The sequence below is a fragment of the Vespula vulgaris genome, chromosome 11 (genome assembly GCF_905475345.1).
Source record: "Vespula vulgaris chromosome 11, iyVesVulg1.1, whole genome shotgun sequence".
Classification (NCBI taxonomy): domain Eukaryota; kingdom Metazoa; phylum Arthropoda; class Insecta; order Hymenoptera; family Vespidae; genus Vespula; species Vespula vulgaris.
In genome coordinates, this window is record NC_066596.1 from 3,032,673 (window position 1) to 3,052,090 (window position 19,418).

Below are 19,418 nucleotides of genomic sequence, written 5' to 3' on the forward strand. Positions count from 1 at the left end.
ACGATTGCGTGTATCTAAACATCCTTCAATATTTTTATCGGTAATCAAAGATTGCAATGCTACCTAACTTTACTGTAAATATACGAACTGTGACCGTTTGTAAAAAAAAAAGAATAAAAGAATTATATTATAGATTGATTAGACGAAAAATTTCGTCGCGGTTATTATTTTATAGAGGCTTTTTTCCTTTCTTTTTTTTTTTAAATTAAGCAAGCATTCTTATTGCGTTACATGACACCATTTCCTTACAATCATTTTATGAATTAATTATGGAATATATAATAGTTATTTGTTTTTTTGTATATCTACTTATTATATATATACACATATATATTTATAAGAAAATAAAATTTTACGAACGAGTTAGAGAATTTAAAAAGTCGACTTACAATCGATAGTTTCTCCGATATATCGAAAGGTCGATACGTCGAAGTAAATATGTCATGGCGACTTGAGTGCTACTAGTTGAATCCACTTTTTTATAGAAAGTAAAAAAAATAAATTTTTCAACAAACTTGATATTTATGTAATTCAAACTATTCAAAAATAATCACAATGAATATTTTTACTAGACAATGTGTGAAGATTCTTAAAACGTCGAGTAAAATGTGTATTAACAGTCCAAAAACTTTTGCTTATAAAAGTGCAGTTTCTTTGGAAAATTTATATCCTAACAGTAATCTAAAATTATTTACGGCAAATTTTGTAAGTTACTTGTTAAGCGTTAAATTTATTATAAGAATATAATTTGTATAAAAGAAAAAATGTCATAAAACACAATTTCTATAACATAACCTTACTTCAACTCTTACTGGATTTTATGGTAATATTCTCAGGTGCCAGAAGATGCCTCCGCTAAATTTAATGGATATATACCTATTGAGAAACTTACTATCACTTATAGTCGTAGTAGTGGTCCTGGAGGACAAAACGTAAATACTGTAAATACTAAAGTAGATTTAAGGTTCAATGTAAAGGATGCTACGTGGTTGTCGAATGAAATTAAGGAAAAACTGTTAGAACAGGTAGATACAATAATGTTAATAATAATTTGATTTGAACGATATGAAATATAACAGATAAAACTGCTCTTTTTTTCTAGCAAAAAAATAAAGTTAACAAAGAAGGTTATTTGATAATCAAATCTGATATAACAAGATCTCAACAATTAAACTTAGCTGACGCTTTAGAAAAACTTAGAACATTCATAAGAAAAACATTACAAGAGCCACCGCAAATAACCAAAGAAACTGCAGAAATTATAAGAAAGAGACAATTGAAAGCAGCAAGAGAAAGAATTTTTGTAAAAAGAATACGTTCGCAGATAAAGCAAACTAGAACAGGCGTATCTACTAAAGAAATATATGATTAAAACAATTTGTAGAAAATGTGCTTTAACGTATAAAAAATGATAATAGAAATAAAGAATAAAGTATATTCTCTTATAAAACAAAAATTCTGTTCTATATATATATGTATAAATATAAATATATATATATATATATATATATATATATATATATATAAACACACATGTATATAATTATATCACACAAATGCAAAGTTTTAGTTAACGTTAGGTTAGGTTTATAGTAATCGCCATGGTAACGAATGCCGCGTTAATGAAAACAAAACTGAATAAAATACTTATGAAATACCTCGTAAAAGGATTGCGTGTGGTTAACCTCTGTCGTCGATTATTTCTTCCTCGAAAAAGTATATAAAAAGAAGGAAAAAGATGTCCTTTCGAGAATTACGCAGTATGTAACTTCACATTATTTTCAAACAAATACATATTTTCCATCGTGTGTATATATATATATATATATATATATATATATATATATATATATATGTATATAAGTACACAAAAAAATATTAATATCAAATTAATACACAATTTCGTATGATATTCTATAGATTTTACGGAGACAATGAGAGTACTTGGATATCCAAGATTAATATCCATTGCGAATTTTCGTACTCCAAATTTTCCTTTAGTAGCAGAAATTTTAGTCTGGCTCGTAAAAAGATTTGATCCGGATGCAGACATAACCTGCGAGCACAACACCGAGGAAGAGCGAATTTTTCTAATACGTAGTGTTGCCGAATTCATGGTAATTATCTACTTATACTAATTACAACTATAAAAAAAATAATTATAGACAATTGTAAAATATAGTACTACACAGAGGAATAATTAATTGTTCGACCAATCAGAATCGAGTATTACATTGAGTGGCGCAATAAACTGTACTTTTTCTTTTCCAAACATTTTTAAAAAATATTAATCGTAATAAAAACGAATAAAATTATCGATGATTATTCTTATATATGTGTATATATACGCATATGTACATTATATATTAATGAAATAATGATTATACAGGCATTAAATACTAACGTAAAATTAAATACGAAAAAACTATATCAAGCGGACGGTTATGCTGTACAAGAATTATTAAAAATAACTAACCTGTTACAAGAAGCTCAAAATCGTGGTAGCGAGAGTATGAATCAAAATGATGGTCGTAAGATCATCGAATTCAACATTTCCGACGAGATAAATGAATTAAAATCGACGAGGCAATTAGCTAGTCTCTTGACTGTGAATGGAGCAACGCTTTTTGATCTTCTTGGTCGAGAAGTTGAACTCCGTGATATTAGAAACAACAAAGCTGGTAGACAATTTGATACTGCTGAGATAGAAACTGCTCTGAAGGACGTCATAGAGAATATGAGGAAAGAGATAGAAGATACAAAGAAACAAATCGACAACGTCAAGGTATAAATATTTACATTATGAAGTACTGTAAATGCGTACGTATAAGTTTACGTATATATATCTGTGTGTGTGTGTGTTGTGATTTTGTGATTGGCTTATTACCTTGTTCCAAGATGGCGAAATGCCCGCGAAATTTTCGTAACATCTATATTAATATATTTATACGTTTTATATAATATTCAATTTTAACAAATAAGCATAATCAATATATTATTGTTATTAATAAAAATGAAAGTGATTGTTAAATTTTTTTTCTATAATCCTCCATTTAATCTTTCGTATTTAAATACTTATTTTCTATTTAAAGGATACAGAGCAAAGTCTTGATACAAGGATAGAAAGACGTCGATCAGAATTAGAAAGAAATCAAAAGAGACTGCAAACTTTAAGAAAAGTACGTCCTGCTTTTATGGAAGAGTATGAAAAACTCGAAGCCGAATTGAGAATGTTATACGACGATTATTTACAAAAATTTCGATATCTCTCGTATCTGGAACATTTGCACGAGGATGCAGCTAAGGCTGAACAGGAACGAATTGAGAAACGGTAAGTGCAACGATGAAAAAAGATTAATAAAAAGAAGAGATTTTAATTTTCGTATATGTTTTAGACAAGCGGAAACTAAAAGGAAGCTGGAACAATTGCGTTCGGAGGATGTAAGCTTCGAAAGCATGGTCGAAGGAAATGATCTAATATTTGGGGCAAGTCTTCAAGAATCTCGATTGACTCTTGGCGATGTTGAGAAACAAAATGTGGAAAAAGCTATGCAACAGGGTGCTCATACAAAAACAGGTTAAACGAATAAAAAATAGAAAAAGAATATTTTTTTTTGCTTTTTCTCGATATCTTTTTTACATTCCTCGTCGAACATGAATTTTAATCGAGCAAAACCAATCATTACAGATACAGAAAAAATGTCGAAAACACAAATATCTCAGCGACGAATTTATGGCAGCATGTCTGGTCGCCAACGAGGAACAATTTTGGAATCTAATGACAGTGCTGGTTCGCTCGATAGCGACAGCGATTTACTTATCGATGGAGATCTCGATGACGACGACGACGAAGACGACGATGATCTTTTAAATTCTGTGAGAGGAACGGACATAGGAAATTTCGATCGCAAGGTTGTTCAAGATAAACGATCCGTCAGCAAGGTCGATCATTCCGACGAAGATTTTTAATTGAAAACAATTTTAATCTCGATGATTCAACAAAATCGTTTCTCTGATCGGTAATTTTCTTTAGCTTTATTTGGTGTGTATCATAAAAAGAGAAAAAATAGAAAAGAATAGGTACCATCGTACACCTATTTCATAGATATTACATATAGCGTAGAATATAGAGGCAAAAAATTCGCATAATTTTCAATAATAATAATAACGATGATGATGATAATAATAAAAAACTAATAATGATAATAATATCCATTTATGATTGTTCGACGAGCAATGCATTCGTTGATAATGAACAATGCCGAGATACAAATAATTAGCGATAATTCGTTATAATTCTTTTCTATAATATTCTCCTATTGGATCTTTAATATTAAGAATTTCTAAGTACACATTGTACATACATTAACTACGTCTACGTCGGATATTGTTCCTATGGATATGCATAGGGAGTTCGTTTAAACACGTTGTGCGGATTTTGAGTGCGCTCGTTCGAAAAAAAAAAGAAACAAAATAAAGAAAGAATGAAGAGGATATTCTGAACTAAAAAAACGAGCGAAACTTATAATCTTCATGATCTATATTCACGATAATCTTTCAACGTTTATCATTATGGTATAAAATTGATCACTAATGAGATGATAAAATAAAAAATTTTCTGAATCGTTTGAAATATTTTTTTTTCCATGATCAAATGAAAGAAATAATTGATAATTATCGAAACGAGAAAAGGATCTTTAAAATGTTGAATTGGTGTATTGGTTTATTGCCAATGTGGTTAAAAGACCTTAGACCGAAAAAATTAGGCCATAACTACCGAATTAACAGTCTTCTGTTAAAGATTTTTTTCTCTACAACGATATAATTCATTATCAGCAGCAACAGCATCAGCAAATAGTTAACAGTAATCGAGTAATGTTCTGCGATAATAATCTCAATGGCAGCATTTGTTGAAATAATTAATCTCATGGATATGTAAATGAATAGTATAGCATGGGTGTTCAACAAAAAAAAAAAAGATATTAGCTGTACGATATACGTTCAAGACCTAACAGGCAGCAGATTATCATTGACATTTACTATCGCATATTTTGGATCATTATACTTTCTATCTAACGAACAAGTACAAATACAGTGAAAGTAAAAACGATTCATTCGAGAACATTTTGTGTACTATTATTGATACTTTGTCTAACTTGGAATATAGTTATTGTATTTATCGTGCAACATTTAGAGAGGCTAAAAGTGTTATTTGAATGCAGTTTGGTTAAGCGATGGCGTGTTCAACTTTCAATGCAGTCTATCAAGTAATCCTCGTTTGCTTGCTAATTATAATTTCAGAACGATAGACAGAAAGTATTGGATCCATGAAAGTAAAAGAGAAAAAAAAAGAGAAAATAGAATCCTGACTGCCGCCGGTGTTAACTCGATGAAACGTTCGAAAGCGCACATAGAGATATAAAAAAATAAATAAATAAATAAAAGGACAGTGAAAAAAGCTTCGAGAACAAATAATCAGACGTCGGATAATAAAATAAACGCGAGACGACGTGTAGGGTGACCCGGTTTTTTTGAGTCCACGTAGAAAAATATTGTTGATCCACTTTTCACCGAATGAACACCCCTATACGTATAATCTCGCGAAACGAACGAATTGAAATTCTTCGATCGGACCTCGAAGGCAACGTCGATCTGTCGATATCATCTCGGTTATTCCCAACTCAATTACTCCGGTCAGTATTATCATGGATATATAATGAATCCTTCGAACGTATCCAACTCGGAAGAATAAATTTTGAGCTTCCGGACGTATGTAAGCCAACAGGGTAAAAGCGTGTATTTACGATTACCCTGATGAAATTTGATCAGATATTTCCCACGAAAGATTCGTCGATTTTGTTAATCGATCGATCAAGGGTTACCATGATTGTAAAAATAGGTCCTGGCGACCCTCGGCGTGCCGGTAAAATTCCTAATGTCCCATGGGACTTCAACGACAGTCTTTCGCTACCTAACTGACTTCCCCAATGGACTAGTTTTTATTCGTGGCGTCATTATTGGCACGGGATCCAATTCAGGCAAGGTACATTCGTTACTAAGCTCTATCCAAGTTCTATCGGCATTGTCTGCTAGCCTATCCTTGTATTTGTAGGCCGTTCTGTCGACCACCGAAGGTGTTTTAACGCAATCATCGCCACCAAACTCGCATACTCGATAATGATGTAATATAGCAGCATCCAAAGGCATGTTCAATGTACCATGCCCAGGTATGAACTCCCAAACGAAATGATTGCCAGCTTCAACGACTCCCTGAGGCTTGCAAACGTATTTCGATCGTTGCTTGTGCGGATGTAACTTAGTTCTTCGTCTAGTTTTTCTTAACGTGATCAGGCCAGCTTCAGTCGGTGTTTTGCTCATCACTACGAACGGATCGTCCGCCCATTGTAAATAGAAAAATGCATTTTGAAAGGAATAAGCTCCCGTTGATTTGGTATTTATACGATTGCTCATCCATCTGGAAGTAAACATTCGTTAAACCGTTCAATTTTTCATTACTTTTGGAACGCCCCGCCCTCGTACGCGATCATACCTTATAAGATCGACTATGGTGTCATTGTGACGTGGTATGATGAACTCATCGAGATCGACGAGCGCTACGTATTCATATTTATACATGGACCGATAAAGACAATCGTTCAAAGCCGCGAAAAGTCCTTCCGTTCGTATCTCTCGCTGAGAAATCATATCCAAACGGTGCCAAGGTAAAATAGTTACAAGACCTTTATTCTCGTAATACTTGAGGGCACAATCAGTTTCGGAACCAACGGTATCGTTGTAAAGAGTAACGTGAGTTGCACCAAGTAATCTGTAGAGCTCGATAAATTCTACCAATTGCAATACCTACAGAAATGTATATATTCATCAATTATAAGAATTTAGGAATATAATCGATTCTTTATCACATACCCGATTGTAATCGTAATGCAAAGGTTTCACACAAACTGCTAATGGTTCTCTGTCCTTTAACCTATCCTCAGGTCGATTCAAAACGAGGATTCGATTGGTTGGAGAAGCTCTTAATCTAGCTACGACGCTAACGGCTTCCGGTATACTGTCAGCCATGATCGATTCCTTTGGTAAAGGGCAGATAACGAAGCAGGCGCTATATTTCAAATTCCAATTTTCTCTGATCACCTGTAAATCATATCATACAGTTGAGATGAAAGGAATGATTGTGAGAAATGGATAAAAGAAGAAAAAAGAGAGAGAGGAGCGAAAAAATAAACGAATTTCACCTTCACTTTAGCAGCAACTGTTACCGAGGCCGTTACATTCCCACTGTTTTGCTGACGATACCAAAGTCTGCACCATACTCGTTCCGGACCTCGAGTTTTTGTTGCACTTATTACTCGTACTATCCCCTTATTAACTTTCCCAGATACACTGTTACCAGCTACTCTATCATCGTAGTATGCCGAATAAACGAAGAATTTGAATCTGTAAATGAGTTTGCTCCAAAATACGTAAGGTATAAGGTACATCTTCGGAGATATTAATAAAGAAAAATAACCAAAATTGATTTGGTTCAGTGATAATAAGGTTCTTGTTTGCAAGCAAATATCGAATTAAGTAATTGATTTTTAATTTGACCCAATTTTTTATCTCGTTTTTTCATTTTTCTTGTTTTTGTTTCTCGATATTTCTATAGACCGTGTTAAATTAAATTCGAAGAGAAAAATTATTGAACGATATATCATGTACCGGATGAAAATTATTATTTCGAGAGATATCACGAAAAACACAAGTATTTAGGAAATAAAAAACAGAACATTATTTTTTCTCCTAGAGATATAATTCGACGGACCTGGTATTGGTAACTGGTAACCACTCGGCATGCGTGACCCTCAAGCTTTGGTCTAATTGCGGTAAACGAGCTTCCAAACTAGGTGGTAAGCTTGGTAGGACCCTCGGATCTGCGTGAATCGCTGCCTTCTGTCCGCCTTCCTCACCGTGAACCAATAAACCGATATGATCATCGAAGGTACCCTTTAAGCCGACGTAGTCTTCAGCCTATGAAACGATTAAAAGATAACTCGATATTGGAGTATATGACGATGATCGTTTATGTATTTAATAGGAAAGAGAAAAGAAGAGAAAAAAAAGAAAAAGAATATTATCGGACGATGATAGATCAACATTGATAAAACGTAGATAAATCCCTAACTATTGTATTTAAAAAAACGTGTATCTAAAAGAATCAATCATACATTGTCAATCTTATCTCTGTTGATAGAATTTACACGCCCACTAACAATTGAAAAATGGCCGACAATTGTTTTAAATTGAATTCTATGAAAATCTAGCTATCAATTCTAATTTAAAATCTAACGACGCCGACAACGACGACAATCATCATCATCATCATCATCATCATCATCACATAAAAAAAAATGTATTTTTTCCATGAGAAATATTCCATTTTTTCTGTTTTTTTTTTTTATATTTATTATATTTTTTCCTTTCTTCTCCTTTTTACAATCGTGTATATAAAATAATAAAAGGACGATTTTTATCTAAATCTTTGTTGCAAATCAAAGTGAAGGACGAAATATCCTAGCAAGTAGTTCGAAAGGGATGAGAAATCGATGTAGAAGAAGGGGTGATGCGAGGAGATGGAAGATAAAGTTTCTCGCTTCTACTTTTTTTATTTTTTGTGGATGAGTAAGAGGGAGAGACAGACAGACAGACAGACAGACAGACAGACAAACAGACAGACAGACAGACAGAGACAGAGAGACAGAGAAAGAGAGAGAGACAGAAAGAGATGGAGAGGAAAAAAGAGAATAGTTCAGAAAGAGAGGCCGAGTACAAAGTTGAGCCTAGGTGCTATTAGTTCGAAAGTCCTTTCTAAGCTTTCCCTCACTTCCGACAGGAAACGTTAGAGGATTACCGGCTGGTAGGATCGTTGAATAGAAAACTCGCGTTTCTCGAAGTTCAAACGCGATATCTTTTCGTAGGATAAATTTCCTGTATGTTGGAGATATAGTAGTGGTAGTGGTAAAAGAAAAAATAGTAGAAGAGGTAGAGATAAAAAATAAAATTTAAAAAAAGCAAAGATAAAAGAAAGAAAGAAAAGGACAAAGAAGAAGAAGCAAACTCGAAACTTTATAATTTATTCTTTAACTGCTAGGAGTTCTGTTTTGCATCTCGGAATTGCTTCTCGTTAATTAAACGACTTTGTCAAGGAAAATATCTTCTTTATCTTTTTCTCTTTTTACGATTTTCAAATGCAATTATTCTAGATTATCTTCCCTATTAACCTAACGGTCCTACTTCTTCTTTCTTTTCTTTTCTTTTCTTCTTTTTCTCTTCTTTTTTTTTTTACTACAATTACTTTACGAAGTGGCATTAAAGAAGCTAGATTTATGATCTTGATTTATAGAAGAAAAAGAAGAAGGAAAAGTAAATAAATAAAAACCAAGATGATAAACATTTTTTATCCAACTCACTCCGATCTCTCCGTAATCCGGACGATCTGGTGCCGCCGCCAAACGATGTCCGTTTCTGTGACCACCTAATGCACCTGTACCGCTGAGATTTACACCGCGTCTTTCGTCGATCAGAAATATCTCTGTGAGAACGATCAAACCGAAAACGGCGAAGAACATGATTACCAGCATGAAGGACAGGTTTGCCCTTTCCTTCAGTAACCCGGCGTTTCCTCGACTCCCACCGTAGCCTAATCGTCGGGCACCCATGCTCGTACAGCTCTACGTAAATGAGATATTAGTTTAAAGAAAAAAAAAAAAAATACAAAAAAAAAGAAAAAGAAAACAAATTAATATATAAACAAGTATTAGAATTCAAGGATCTTGACGAATAATTACGCGATATTTAATTAAAATAGATATTTAAAACGACGATGAATCATACATTGTTTTATGGACAACGTAAGTACACCGGAAGTTGTCGGACACGACTTACTCGAAGACTAACGTTAAAACGACTTGTCACGGAGCGGACACGTGAAGAAAAACAAAAACAATATAGGATATATAGCAAGTAACTAATGCCGAACTATGTTTTTAATTCAATGTCAAAAAATTTTGTTGTTCTTTATTTTTTGTTTGTTTGTAAAAAGTAAATGTCTTTTTTCTTTTATTACTTTCACACAACAGACGTAGTTTTAAACGCTGTTAGAATATTTAAAAAAACAACTTTGCCTTTCCTCTTTTTTATATTATGATTTTGTGTTTCTCGTCTAGTACTGTAACGATATTCACGTTCCTTTTTAATTTCGTTGAAACATAACAAGTATGTTACGAAAAAAGTCACGCACCGTTGAGAAAATTAGTTTTCCCTGTCGAGAAGTATGTATACCCGCGTTCTTAAAACAGATTTCTTTAACTCGCACGTCCACCGCTCCATACAAAGTATTGATTTTCCCCTTTAAAATGCAACTAGAGTACCTTAACGTTTCTTAAGAAGTTTCTTGTATGCGCCTATGTGTATGGACGTATGTATGCTCGTGCATATACCGTGCTAGAATAGTTCTAACGTCTCGAGAAAACTTCGAAATTGAGTAAAAGAAAAGGCTTTTCATTGGTTCTTTATGTTTAAAAATATGGCTTCGTTCCTTCCTTTCTACCTTTCTTTCTTTCTTTCTTTCCTTCCTTTTATTTGATTTTATTGTATAATATTTTAATAAAAAACATACCTAAAAGAGACCCAGAAAAATTGCTGCCAAGCATGAGGACGGTATAATGTTCTGAAATAAATAAATAAAGAAAGAAGAATTATATACTTTGAAATAAATTCGATTTTGTTTTTTTTCCTTGTATGATTTTTTTTCTTTTATCTCTTTGAAGTTACGACTATTTTGTGACGCGACTTGAGTGGTAGTAAAACGTTAGAAATAAAACTGTAAGTACTTTTTAAATACCAATTATTATCATATCATAGTTGAATTTATGCGCATTTACGAATGTAACAATTTGATTTCGTACATATATCTTATCGACAAAGACATTTTTAAACGAGTGAATTTTTACCGACGATGAAAACTTGAGAATTCCGAATGAGGTTTAGTTGCTAACGATTTCTTTCGTTACTTATGTCTTATGCCTGATAATACCTTTTGATAAGATATAATTTCTATATATTTTTATGTAACACATGTATTTCCTGTGATACTTGTTGCTGATACCATCGATTGAAATTATATATTATGTACATTAATATTATATATCATATTATATTTATTATTATCCTATGATATATCATAATGAAAAATACACTATATTATATTATGAGATATAATATAATAGTACATTATAAAGATATATACATAGTATAATATAGTATGTATGTGATATACAATACTGTATTATAATGATATACTATATTTTAGTATATAATATTAAAAATTATGCATTACTTCGTTATATTTATTACACACATATATCTATCATTAGAAAGCTTCAGGAATATATTTTTTAAATAAACAAAAGGTCTGAGCGAAAGCGAACAATAATTAAGAAATAATTAATCGAGTCTTTGTTCTTTCTATAAAAGTTAACTAAAAAAGAAAAAAAGAGAAAACATAAAATATTAAACCCGCAACTTCATTACTTCATTTGGACGATTAGAACGTAGTTTATTTTCTTTTCATTTCAAAGTAAAGTCTTGACATAAATAAAAAATCAAATGCATCCTATATTTTCTTTTGAAACAAGGCTTAAATGTCGATACTTTGGTCTATTACAAAACGTCAGTCTTATCATAGTTAAATACTCTCCGCTATGAGCACACACAATACTTATTCCTGACATAACGCTTTAACAACGGCACGATAAAATGTCGATTATCTTTGGCAAGCTAATAAATAGAATATTATTTTATGTAGAAAATTAAAAATAAACTCCTGGTTCGCTCACCCTCTTGACGATTGTTTATAAATAGAAAAAAAAAGCAAAAAGAAGATGATACCGACGACTCTGATTGTTATTTAAAAGAAAAAAAAAAGATAGACAAATAAACAAATAATATTCACATGAATAATAATATAGAAAATTAAATGAAATTTTCAAATTTTATCAACTAATTTCGAACATCTTGATAACTTCATCTCGAGCTACATCTCGACTATAGAGTTTCAACGAATACAACACAGAAAAAGATAGAGGTGATTAGCCTTTTGTTTGTGTAGCGTAGAAAGAAAAATAGAAACTAGTAAAAAATTATAATTTAAAGAATTATGATTAAAAAGCACGTTAATTGTATCGAAATAAAATAATATTATTATGATCAGAACGATCACTCATTTGAATTTCAAATTAAAAAAAAAAAAAGACATAAAAAGGAAAAGCAAAAAGGATATATTAAAAATAAAATTTGTTTAAATGTATCGTTGTATAAATATTAGTTACTTTTATCTATATCTATATTATTTCCATTTTTTCTTTTTATATACAAAGACAATAATAATATTAAAGTTTTTTAAAGCGAGACTCATTATCGTTCAAGAAAATAACTATAAAAATAAATCTACATAATTTATATATTTTGAACTAATCTACCTGTATAAACATATTCACTTCTTATTTCCGTAATAAACAAATTAAAAATACAAAAAGCTTACGTCTAAATTTAAAATGATATTAAGAAAAAAAAAAAGAGAGAGAAAGACAGAGAACGGATCGACGATCTTCGAGGCGAGTTGAAAGACTCGAGAGGGTTGGACACACGTTAAGGGTGAGTGTTCGGTACTCACGTTTAAAGGGCGAAATCGTCCGAATGAAGGGCGTTCGTTTTGTACAAATGTCGTATGAGCGTCATCCTCTTTCCTCTTGTCACTGATTCCCTTCATTCTCTTTCATCGACCGTCCCTGGTGAGAGAGTGAACTACACTCTCGGTACGAATCGATGAGTGACACCCACCAACGAAAAGAAATAAAAAATGGAACGTGAGAGTGAAAGATAAAGGGAGAGAGAGGGAATGTAATATAGAGATAGATAGAGAGAGAGAGAGAGAGAGAGAGAGAGAGAAAGTGCAAGAGAGAGCTTTAGAAATTTTCTTTGTCTAATCAGCGAGTGTACCTTCTTCTTCTCCCTCTTTTTTTTTTGGTATTCGAATTAAATACAGTAAAAAATAAAACACGAGAGAGAAAGAGAAAGAGAGATATTAAAGAAGGAGGAAGTAAAAGTTGATATAGAAAAAATAATAGAAAACAACACAGAAAGGAAACACTGGCCACGAGTAGTCAAAGGACAATAAGTAGTCCGGCCGGTTAGGATACGTTCGTTCGCTCCTTCGTCGCGGATGCGAAAGCTCTCTCTTAGGCTCTATCGGCCTCCTCGAAAGCTAGGCGCACGCTCGCAACGAATAGCGACATCGATCGAAGCACCCTCTACTTAATCGTCTACGTTGATTGGTCCTTATACCTAAGATGCGCGCGCCCGCTCAAATTTCACTCTACAATCGAGCGCTTGCGCTTTATACGAATCTAGCAAAAATTCGAAACATTTTTCTAATGTTTCTCTTTTTTTCTTTTCTTCTTTTTTGTTTTGTTTTCTTTTCTTTTTTTTTTCTTTTAGTCGAAATTGTACAACTTATTAGATGTGTGATTTTGTTCATCTTTAAGTATTCGATGTAATATAATGATGATGATGATGATGATGATGATGATGATTGAGATTTTTCAAAATCATTGATCGATCTCTTCGTAAACATTGCTTTGGATCATTGATACAATTCCGTCGAAATACAGTTCAACGTTCACTTGTGAATTGCATCGATCAATTACAATATAATAATTTTTAATATTCCCAGGTCGTTAATTCGTGCAATATTATCGTTTGACGAATATTTGCAGAGATATTTACAGATAGATTCATTGAATTTCTATCTAGAAATTCGACCAAATCATCGGATGATAACGTATCATTGATTTATTTCTTTATAGATACGTTAACTTATAGACAAGTCCTATTATAGAATTTTTATACAACTAAACATTGTGCGTTTTCCATAAATAAATTATAGAAATAAATTAATATTCATTTATGCATTCCTCAGAGCACCGTATTCGTAAATATCTGAAGTATACTGCCACAATTTTTAAATGATAATGACAAAGAGGAATCGTAATTTGTCAAAATACTTTTCATTTCCTCCGACCAATTCCAAAAGATCAACTTTTGTTGTCTAGTTTCCAAATCAACGTGAAGTAGAGTAAGATTTTTAGCGACTGTTGCGTCGATTCTCAAAACATTACGTCCGTCTATTATCACAGGTATACTTTCGGTACATTTATGACACCTATGTATCAAAAACAATATAAATCAATATTCTAGTACATCCTAAAAATTGAAATTCAAATCTTATCTATCTTACCACTCCAACACTTGTTCTCTTAAGTATTCTGCAGCTGGAAAACTCAACGATTGCTTGGGCAAGACGAATAAAACGGTCATATCGTCGACAACGCGTTCCTCGATCAATAGACCCGGTCTGGCCGCAAGGTAAAGAAGGTGAACAAGATTTATAACAATTCCAACTATCATGCCATATTCCAGGCTAAGACCCAGACAACATATCAAAGTAACTATCAAAGGTATAAGATCAATTCCTATGAACCCACAAACGCATTAAACTATAAATATATTATCCGTAATAACGTTCAATTTGTTAAATGCAACAGGTATAAAAGAAAATTCTCTTACTTTTTGTACGCCAAAGAGTTGAAAATATGTCCACTTCAAACATGTAATACATAGCAACAATTATTACAGCAGCTAAAGTGGCTTTTGGAATTAACTGAAAGATCGAAGTTAAAAGTCCACATGCTAGTAACACTAGAAGACCGGTTATTATACCACCCATTGGAGTTTTCACGCCAGATGCATTGTTCACCGCGGTTCTTGTAAAACTACCGGTCGTTGGCATCGATCTAACGAAACTTCCAATAACATTGCAAAGTCCAACCGCAAACATTTCTTGCGTTGCATCCAAAGTCTTTCCTTTTGCTATAATAGAATTTTTAAAAAAAGACATATCAATTAGTTCAACACAAGATTTCTTTTTTTTAATAATATTTAACGAAAAAGGAGAAAAATTATATAAAGATTAATTTTCACAAATACTTCGTACAATCACTCTCATACTAATAATTGACATTATAAAAGATTCTATGATATGCAAATCTTTCAATTGATTTCACTTAAGATAATACAATCGTGTCAAGTACCTGCCTTCCTTTGCTTCGATTATTAATGCATTTTAAAGTCGATAACACGTTCTTGGTCTATAATCCGGAACTATGTAGATACATATACATAAATAACGTATATGGTAGTGAGTTTTGCATTATTACTAACTTGTGATCTACTTTCTTGCTTATATCTTCATCAAATATTTATAAAACCGCTAGAGAGTGTATAAGTTAATTTTATCGCATAGAACTCATTACGCGACGTTTTCATTCATTTTACTCTTCATTTTTTCTCTAATCTTCTTTTATTTTTGTTTTTTTATAAATATTAAATTCATTTAAACATACCGAAAGCCTTAGCTATTGCAACACTTTCCAAAATAGCGATCAATGGTACCGATGCGATAGTACTACCAAGTTCTTGAATCAATTCAGGAAAATGATAGGTTTTGTTGCTGGTGTCTATAGAAAATGGTGGTGGGCTGAAAGGCGGTAGACCTTTTGTGATGTTCCCAGTAATCTTGAAAGGTTTCAGGTCATATAAAGATAAGGCAAAAACCAAAACTATACCCATGATAACGACCACTGCGTTTCTTGCCAAACAGATTAGCCACATAATTTTTTGGAACGTAGTACCTCTCTTCTTACCAGGCAAATTCTGAATTAATTAAAACATCATTTTCTTATGTACTAATCTAATTAAAAAATCTTGTTATATAAGTTGAGCTTCTTTGAAATCAATTTGACGATAATAATTATGATTATATAGATAATATTGATAAGATTTACGATCCACTTGAAGTCGAAACTCAAATTGAAATCTAATATGTTAGGATTAATGTAATACTAGAAATTATTGATTTACTTTTAACTTACCTTTAAACATACTAACAGTATTATCGTTGTTACACCAAGAAGAGTATCCCATAATGTAATACTATTATAGTGATTAATTATTTTAGAGATCGAATCGATGAAGGAATCGCTTTTACCACTTATACCAAGAAGTGTGCCTAATTGTGAAGCTGCTATGATGATCGCTGCAGCATTCGAAAAACCACAAATCACTGGCATGCTTATAAAATCGACAAGAAAACCAAGCTGTAATATTCCCATTGCTGTTATTATGCATCCTGATAAAAAAGATATAAGAACCTGCAAAACGGATTATAACGTTAATATAATATATAAAACGTGTTATAATGATTTTCTTCGTGTTTATACAAAACTATTTTATATCAGAAAATTTATATCGGAAAATTAATTTTATTCGATAAAATATAAATTTTTCTTACAGCGATATCTTCTCCTAATGTTTTAACATGATGTTGAGATAGTAAAGCCATTATGGCCGTAGGACCCACGGTTACTTCTTTTGTGCTACCAAACACTAGATATACGAAACATCCCATAAAACTGCTATACAACCCATACTGTAATTTACAAAAATTATAATTTCAATAATAAAAAGACGCAAATTTCATTTTTACAGAGATGTGTTAAAAACGTTGATAAATTATTTTCTTATTTATTCTTATCTAATTACAAAAAGAATGATAAGCAATATACCTGAGGTGGAAGAAGAGCGACTGTTGCATAAGCTATACCTTGTGGTATGACTGTTAATCCAACTGTGAATCCCGCCAAAATATCTTGCAAACATTTCCCCCAGTTGTAATTTGGCAACCATTTTAAAATCGGTATCCTTCGAACAAGGATTTCCTTGATTTTAGTCGATGTGATAGAACTTCTCCCTTTGACAAACGAAAAGAATTATTATATTTAAAGGGGAAAAAAAAAAGCAACAAGATTCACGATATTTTCATACATAATAAAGAATAATATTTTTTAAATATATTCAGCGTACAAAATTGACAAAATTAAAAAAAATATTTACGTACACACAACCATATCTTTGTGACGAATCAATTAAAACACCACCGCGATAAATCCTATATTTTGTTAGGAATTAAAACTAAAAGAAAGGAAAAGCAAAATGAAAATGAAAATAAAAAAACACGTTTAAATAAATGTTAAAAAAAACTTCAGGCGGAAGTAATTAATGAGAAGTTATTGTCACGAGAAACGTGAAAAGACTGAGACATGCTTAACGATTAGAACGGTATAAGCTAATAATAAACTTTCTTTGCTAAGAGATATTTAGAATGGATTTGAAGTGCGATAAAACGATTGATGCACGATTACTCGCTCTTTGTCAGATAATAACATTTCAAATGTACGACTGAAAAAGACTACAGAATACGACAACCTGGATGATGTATCGTGAGAAAACATTTATTGTTTATCTTAAAATACTAAACACAACGTGTTTATTATTTCATATTTCACGGTCGATAAAAATCTCATATAAGAAACGAAGACATCAAAGTACAATGTATGCAAAAACATAAACTGCATTCTTCTTCGAACGTCATATTCAAAGTTGTTCTTACTATATTATTCATCACTTAATTCGATTGTAAATAATTTAAAAAGTACAATATAAGTCTGTTATATATTTATGCATATTTGAGCATACCATAAGAAAAAAATATATAAATATATAAAAATTTACTGTCAATACTTTATCAACATTCTTTTTAACAAAAATTAGTTTTACATGTGCATTAATAATTTATGAATTCGATAAATAAAAAAGTATAGTTGCAAATAAAATCGTAACTATGTTCTATAATAAAGAAAAATGATTAAAACATACTTTTTTCTATAATTATTTTCCATGTTTCATTAAAAATAATAAAAAAGAAAATAGTAGATGAGCTCAAGACAAAGGTAAAAAATAAATTGTAACAAAAAAAAATCACACCTTTTCGCAGTCGGTAGGACTCGAACCTACGCTCCCAGAGGGAATCTGATTTCTAGTCAGACGCCTTAACCACTCGGCCACGACTGCTTATGAAGTAAGTCTTGTTTGTAGCTTATAACACTCAAGTATAATAATAGTAATATAAATTAAAAAATATTTATGTTTTTTCCATTAAAAAAAAGGAATAAAACACACGTTAGAAAACAAAAGAAAAAATTTAAATATAAAAATCTAACATTTTAAAAAGGACAAAAAAGAAATTAAATTATGATTAATAATTAAAAAATCGTAAAAAACTTATCTATTATTCTAAGATATCCTAAGATCTTATTAGATCATAGGAGATCAACAGGCCAATATCTACAGAATAATCATACGCAAATTAAATTTTATTATAGGCAAAATCTTCGCAATCGTTATCCAATTTTGTTAAATTCATGCCATAAATGATCTTCCTTAGATCGCAGTTATTGTAAAAAAATATCGAACCCGAGAGAGATTAACACTCTTAAACAAATAATCGCGAGCTCGTTTAAATCTTAATAATATTTTTATAGCGCTTATATAAGCAAAGTAAAGTCTTTTATCTCTCGTCGAGTACGATATGAGGAAGAGAGAGAGAGAGGGAGAGAAAGAAAGAAAGAGAGAGAGAGAGAGAGAGAGAGAGAAATATTTGGGAACTGTATCATTGACAAGAAATACTTAAAGAAGGCAACTGTACTCGTAAGAAAGGATACGCTAATATCGATTAAAAAAATATGAATTATCCGTGAAGTATAAATCATGCTCTATGTGATTCGTTTCGATGATTAGTCATAGGATATAGAAATTAAATAAGCAAAAGAGAGAAGGTTGAAACATTATGCCGAGTCTGATATGATTATTTGAAAAATGAAAGATGACACAAACGCGATATCCAATTATCATAGACAACTAGTCTCTTTCGCTACCGTATATCAGATTTTCTTCGAGATATCAATCTAATGCTACAATAAGAGGAAGTTTCTATTATACCGGAAATGCATACGATCTATACACTTACACCCACACACACACACATATATGTATGTATGTATGTATATATACGATAATCAAAAAACTTACTCGGTGTTAACAATGGCGTTCTTTCATGAACATTCTCTCTAAGAAACGACATAGCGTGAAATTGTCGGCACTACTGGACAGCAAGCGAACATATCAACAGAATTATTGCAACATTAGTAGAAAAGAGTTTATCCGTCGATAAGACAGAATGTGAACTAGTTTTATCATATCGTATGACATTGTGCGCTTGATCACTGTATTCATATGTTTGAACGGATGCATAGAGAGAAAAAGATACGTCACTAGATTAAATGTATTAGTCATTTCATTGCTCAATTTTTAAACCTCATATTCTATCATTGTCGTTACTGCAT

At 31.7% G+C, this 19,418-nt stretch overlaps 5 protein-coding genes and 1 non-coding gene across 9 annotated transcripts in view; 2 read left to right on the forward strand and 4 right to left on the reverse strand.

The window, feature by feature from the left end:
• LOC127067502 (uncharacterized) overlaps positions 1 to 2,623 on the reverse strand; it is a 34,112-nt gene extending 31,489 nt beyond the window's left edge. For 2 of the 3 annotated variants that reach the window (XM_051002505.1, XM_051002503.1), the window contains exon 1: positions 2,477 to 2,623. The gene's annotated coding sequence lies outside the window, so the exon portion shown is untranslated. Of the gene's footprint in view, positions 1 to 1,658; positions 1,781 to 2,476 lie in introns of those variants that run through there. The other variant, XM_051002504.1, reaches the window with a different exon arrangement.
• Positions 428 to 1,667, forward strand: LOC127067525 (peptidyl-tRNA hydrolase ICT1, mitochondrial). Its single transcript, XM_051002547.1, has 3 exons — positions 428 to 705; positions 837 to 1,025; positions 1,103 to 1,667. The coding sequence occupies exons 1-3, from the start codon at positions 556 to 558 to the stop codon at positions 1,370 to 1,372; spliced, it is 609 nt and encodes a 202-aa protein (XP_050858504.1). The 5' UTR covers positions 428 to 555; the 3' UTR covers positions 1,373 to 1,667.
• Positions 1,615 to 4,489, forward strand: LOC127067511 (clusterin-associated protein 1). The gene is made up of 6 exons (XM_051002523.1): positions 1,615 to 1,760; positions 1,921 to 2,117; positions 2,390 to 2,785; positions 3,093 to 3,331; positions 3,396 to 3,577; positions 3,689 to 4,489. Exons 1-6 carry the CDS (start codon positions 1,739 to 1,741, stop codon positions 3,967 to 3,969), a joined length of 1,317 nt encoding a protein of 438 aa, XP_050858480.1. The 5' UTR covers positions 1,615 to 1,738; the 3' UTR covers positions 3,970 to 4,489.
• A 207-nt stretch (positions 4,490 to 4,696) lies between these two features.
• On the reverse strand, positions 4,697 to 14,142 carry LOC127067508 (uncharacterized). 2 transcript variants are annotated; one of them, XM_051002519.1, is made up of 8 exons: positions 14,124 to 14,142; positions 10,679 to 10,729; positions 9,471 to 9,731; positions 7,826 to 8,031; positions 7,257 to 7,458; positions 6,928 to 7,155; positions 6,551 to 6,861; positions 4,697 to 6,475 (listed from the first exon to the last, which is right to left on the reverse strand). In XM_051002519.1, exons 3-8 carry the CDS (start codon positions 9,717 to 9,719, stop codon positions 5,968 to 5,970), a joined length of 1,704 nt encoding a protein of 567 aa, XP_050858476.1. In that variant the 5' UTR covers positions 9,720 to 9,731; positions 10,679 to 10,729; positions 14,124 to 14,142; the 3' UTR covers positions 4,697 to 5,967. The 2 variants fall into 2 exon arrangements, with proteins under 2 accessions (XP_050858476.1, XP_050858475.1); XM_051002518.1 differs by lacking the exon at positions 14,124 to 14,142 and adding an exon at positions 12,734 to 13,516.
• LOC127067507 (sodium-independent sulfate anion transporter-like) lies at positions 13,892 to 19,292 on the reverse strand. The gene is made up of 8 exons (XM_051002517.1): positions 19,105 to 19,292; positions 16,743 to 16,927; positions 16,469 to 16,606; positions 16,050 to 16,328; positions 15,522 to 15,831; positions 14,686 to 14,988; positions 14,357 to 14,591; positions 13,892 to 14,281 (listed from the first exon to the last, which is right to left on the reverse strand). Exons 1-8 carry the CDS (start codon positions 19,154 to 19,156, stop codon positions 14,035 to 14,037), a joined length of 1,749 nt encoding a protein of 582 aa, XP_050858474.1. The 5' UTR covers positions 19,157 to 19,292; the 3' UTR covers positions 13,892 to 14,034.
• Positions 18,006 to 18,087, reverse strand: Trnas-aga (transfer RNA serine (anticodon AGA)). Its single transcript has one exon. It is a non-coding gene; the product is annotated as a tRNA-Ser (tRNA).
• Positions 19,293 to 19,418: the final 126 nt, after the last annotated feature.

Excerpts from the sequence above, each read along its gene's own strand:
- LOC127067508 (XM_051002519.1), bottom strand. The coding sequence starts at position 9,719 with ATGGGTGCCCGACGATTAGGCTACGGTGGGAGTCGAGGAAACGCCGGG. Across the intron at positions 7,459-7,825 it reads TTACCAGTTACCAATACCAG|ATTCAAATTCTTCGTTTATT; the intron begins GTCCGTCGAATT and ends ACTCATTTACAG. Across the intron at positions 6,476-6,550 it reads ACCATAGTCGATCTTATAAG|ATGGATGAGCAATCGTATAA; the intron begins GTATGATCGCGT and ends GTTTACTTCCAG.
- LOC127067525 (XM_051002547.1), top strand. The coding sequence starts at position 556 with ATGAATATTTTTACTAGACAATGTGTGAAGATTCTTAAAACGTCGAGT. Across the intron at positions 706-836 it reads AATTATTTACGGCAAATTTT|GTGCCAGAAGATGCCTCCGC; the intron begins GTAAGTTACTTG and ends TAATATTCTCAG. Across the intron at positions 1,026-1,102 it reads AGGAAAAACTGTTAGAACAG|CAAAAAAATAAAGTTAACAA; the intron begins GTAGATACAATA and ends CTTTTTTTCTAG.
- LOC127067511 (XM_051002523.1), top strand. The coding sequence starts at position 1,739 with ATGTCCTTTCGAGAATTACGCA. Across the intron at positions 2,786-3,092 it reads AACAAATCGACAACGTCAAG|GATACAGAGCAAAGTCTTGA; the intron begins GTATAAATATTT and ends TTCTATTTAAAG. Across the intron at positions 3,332-3,395 it reads CAGGAACGAATTGAGAAACG|ACAAGCGGAAACTAAAAGGA; the intron begins GTAAGTGCAACG and ends TATATGTTTTAG.
- LOC127067507 (XM_051002517.1), bottom strand. The coding sequence starts at position 19,156 with ATGTCGTTTCTTAGAGAGAATGTTCATGAAAGAACGCCATTGTTAACA. Across the intron at positions 14,989-15,521 it reads TGCAATAGCTAAGGCTTTCG|CAAAAGGAAAGACTTTGGAT; the intron begins GTATGTTTAAAT and ends ATTCTATTATAG. Across the intron at positions 14,592-14,685 it reads AACTCTTTGGCGTACAAAAA|GAATTGATCTTATACCTTTG; the intron begins GTAAGAGAATTT and ends GTGGGTTCATAG.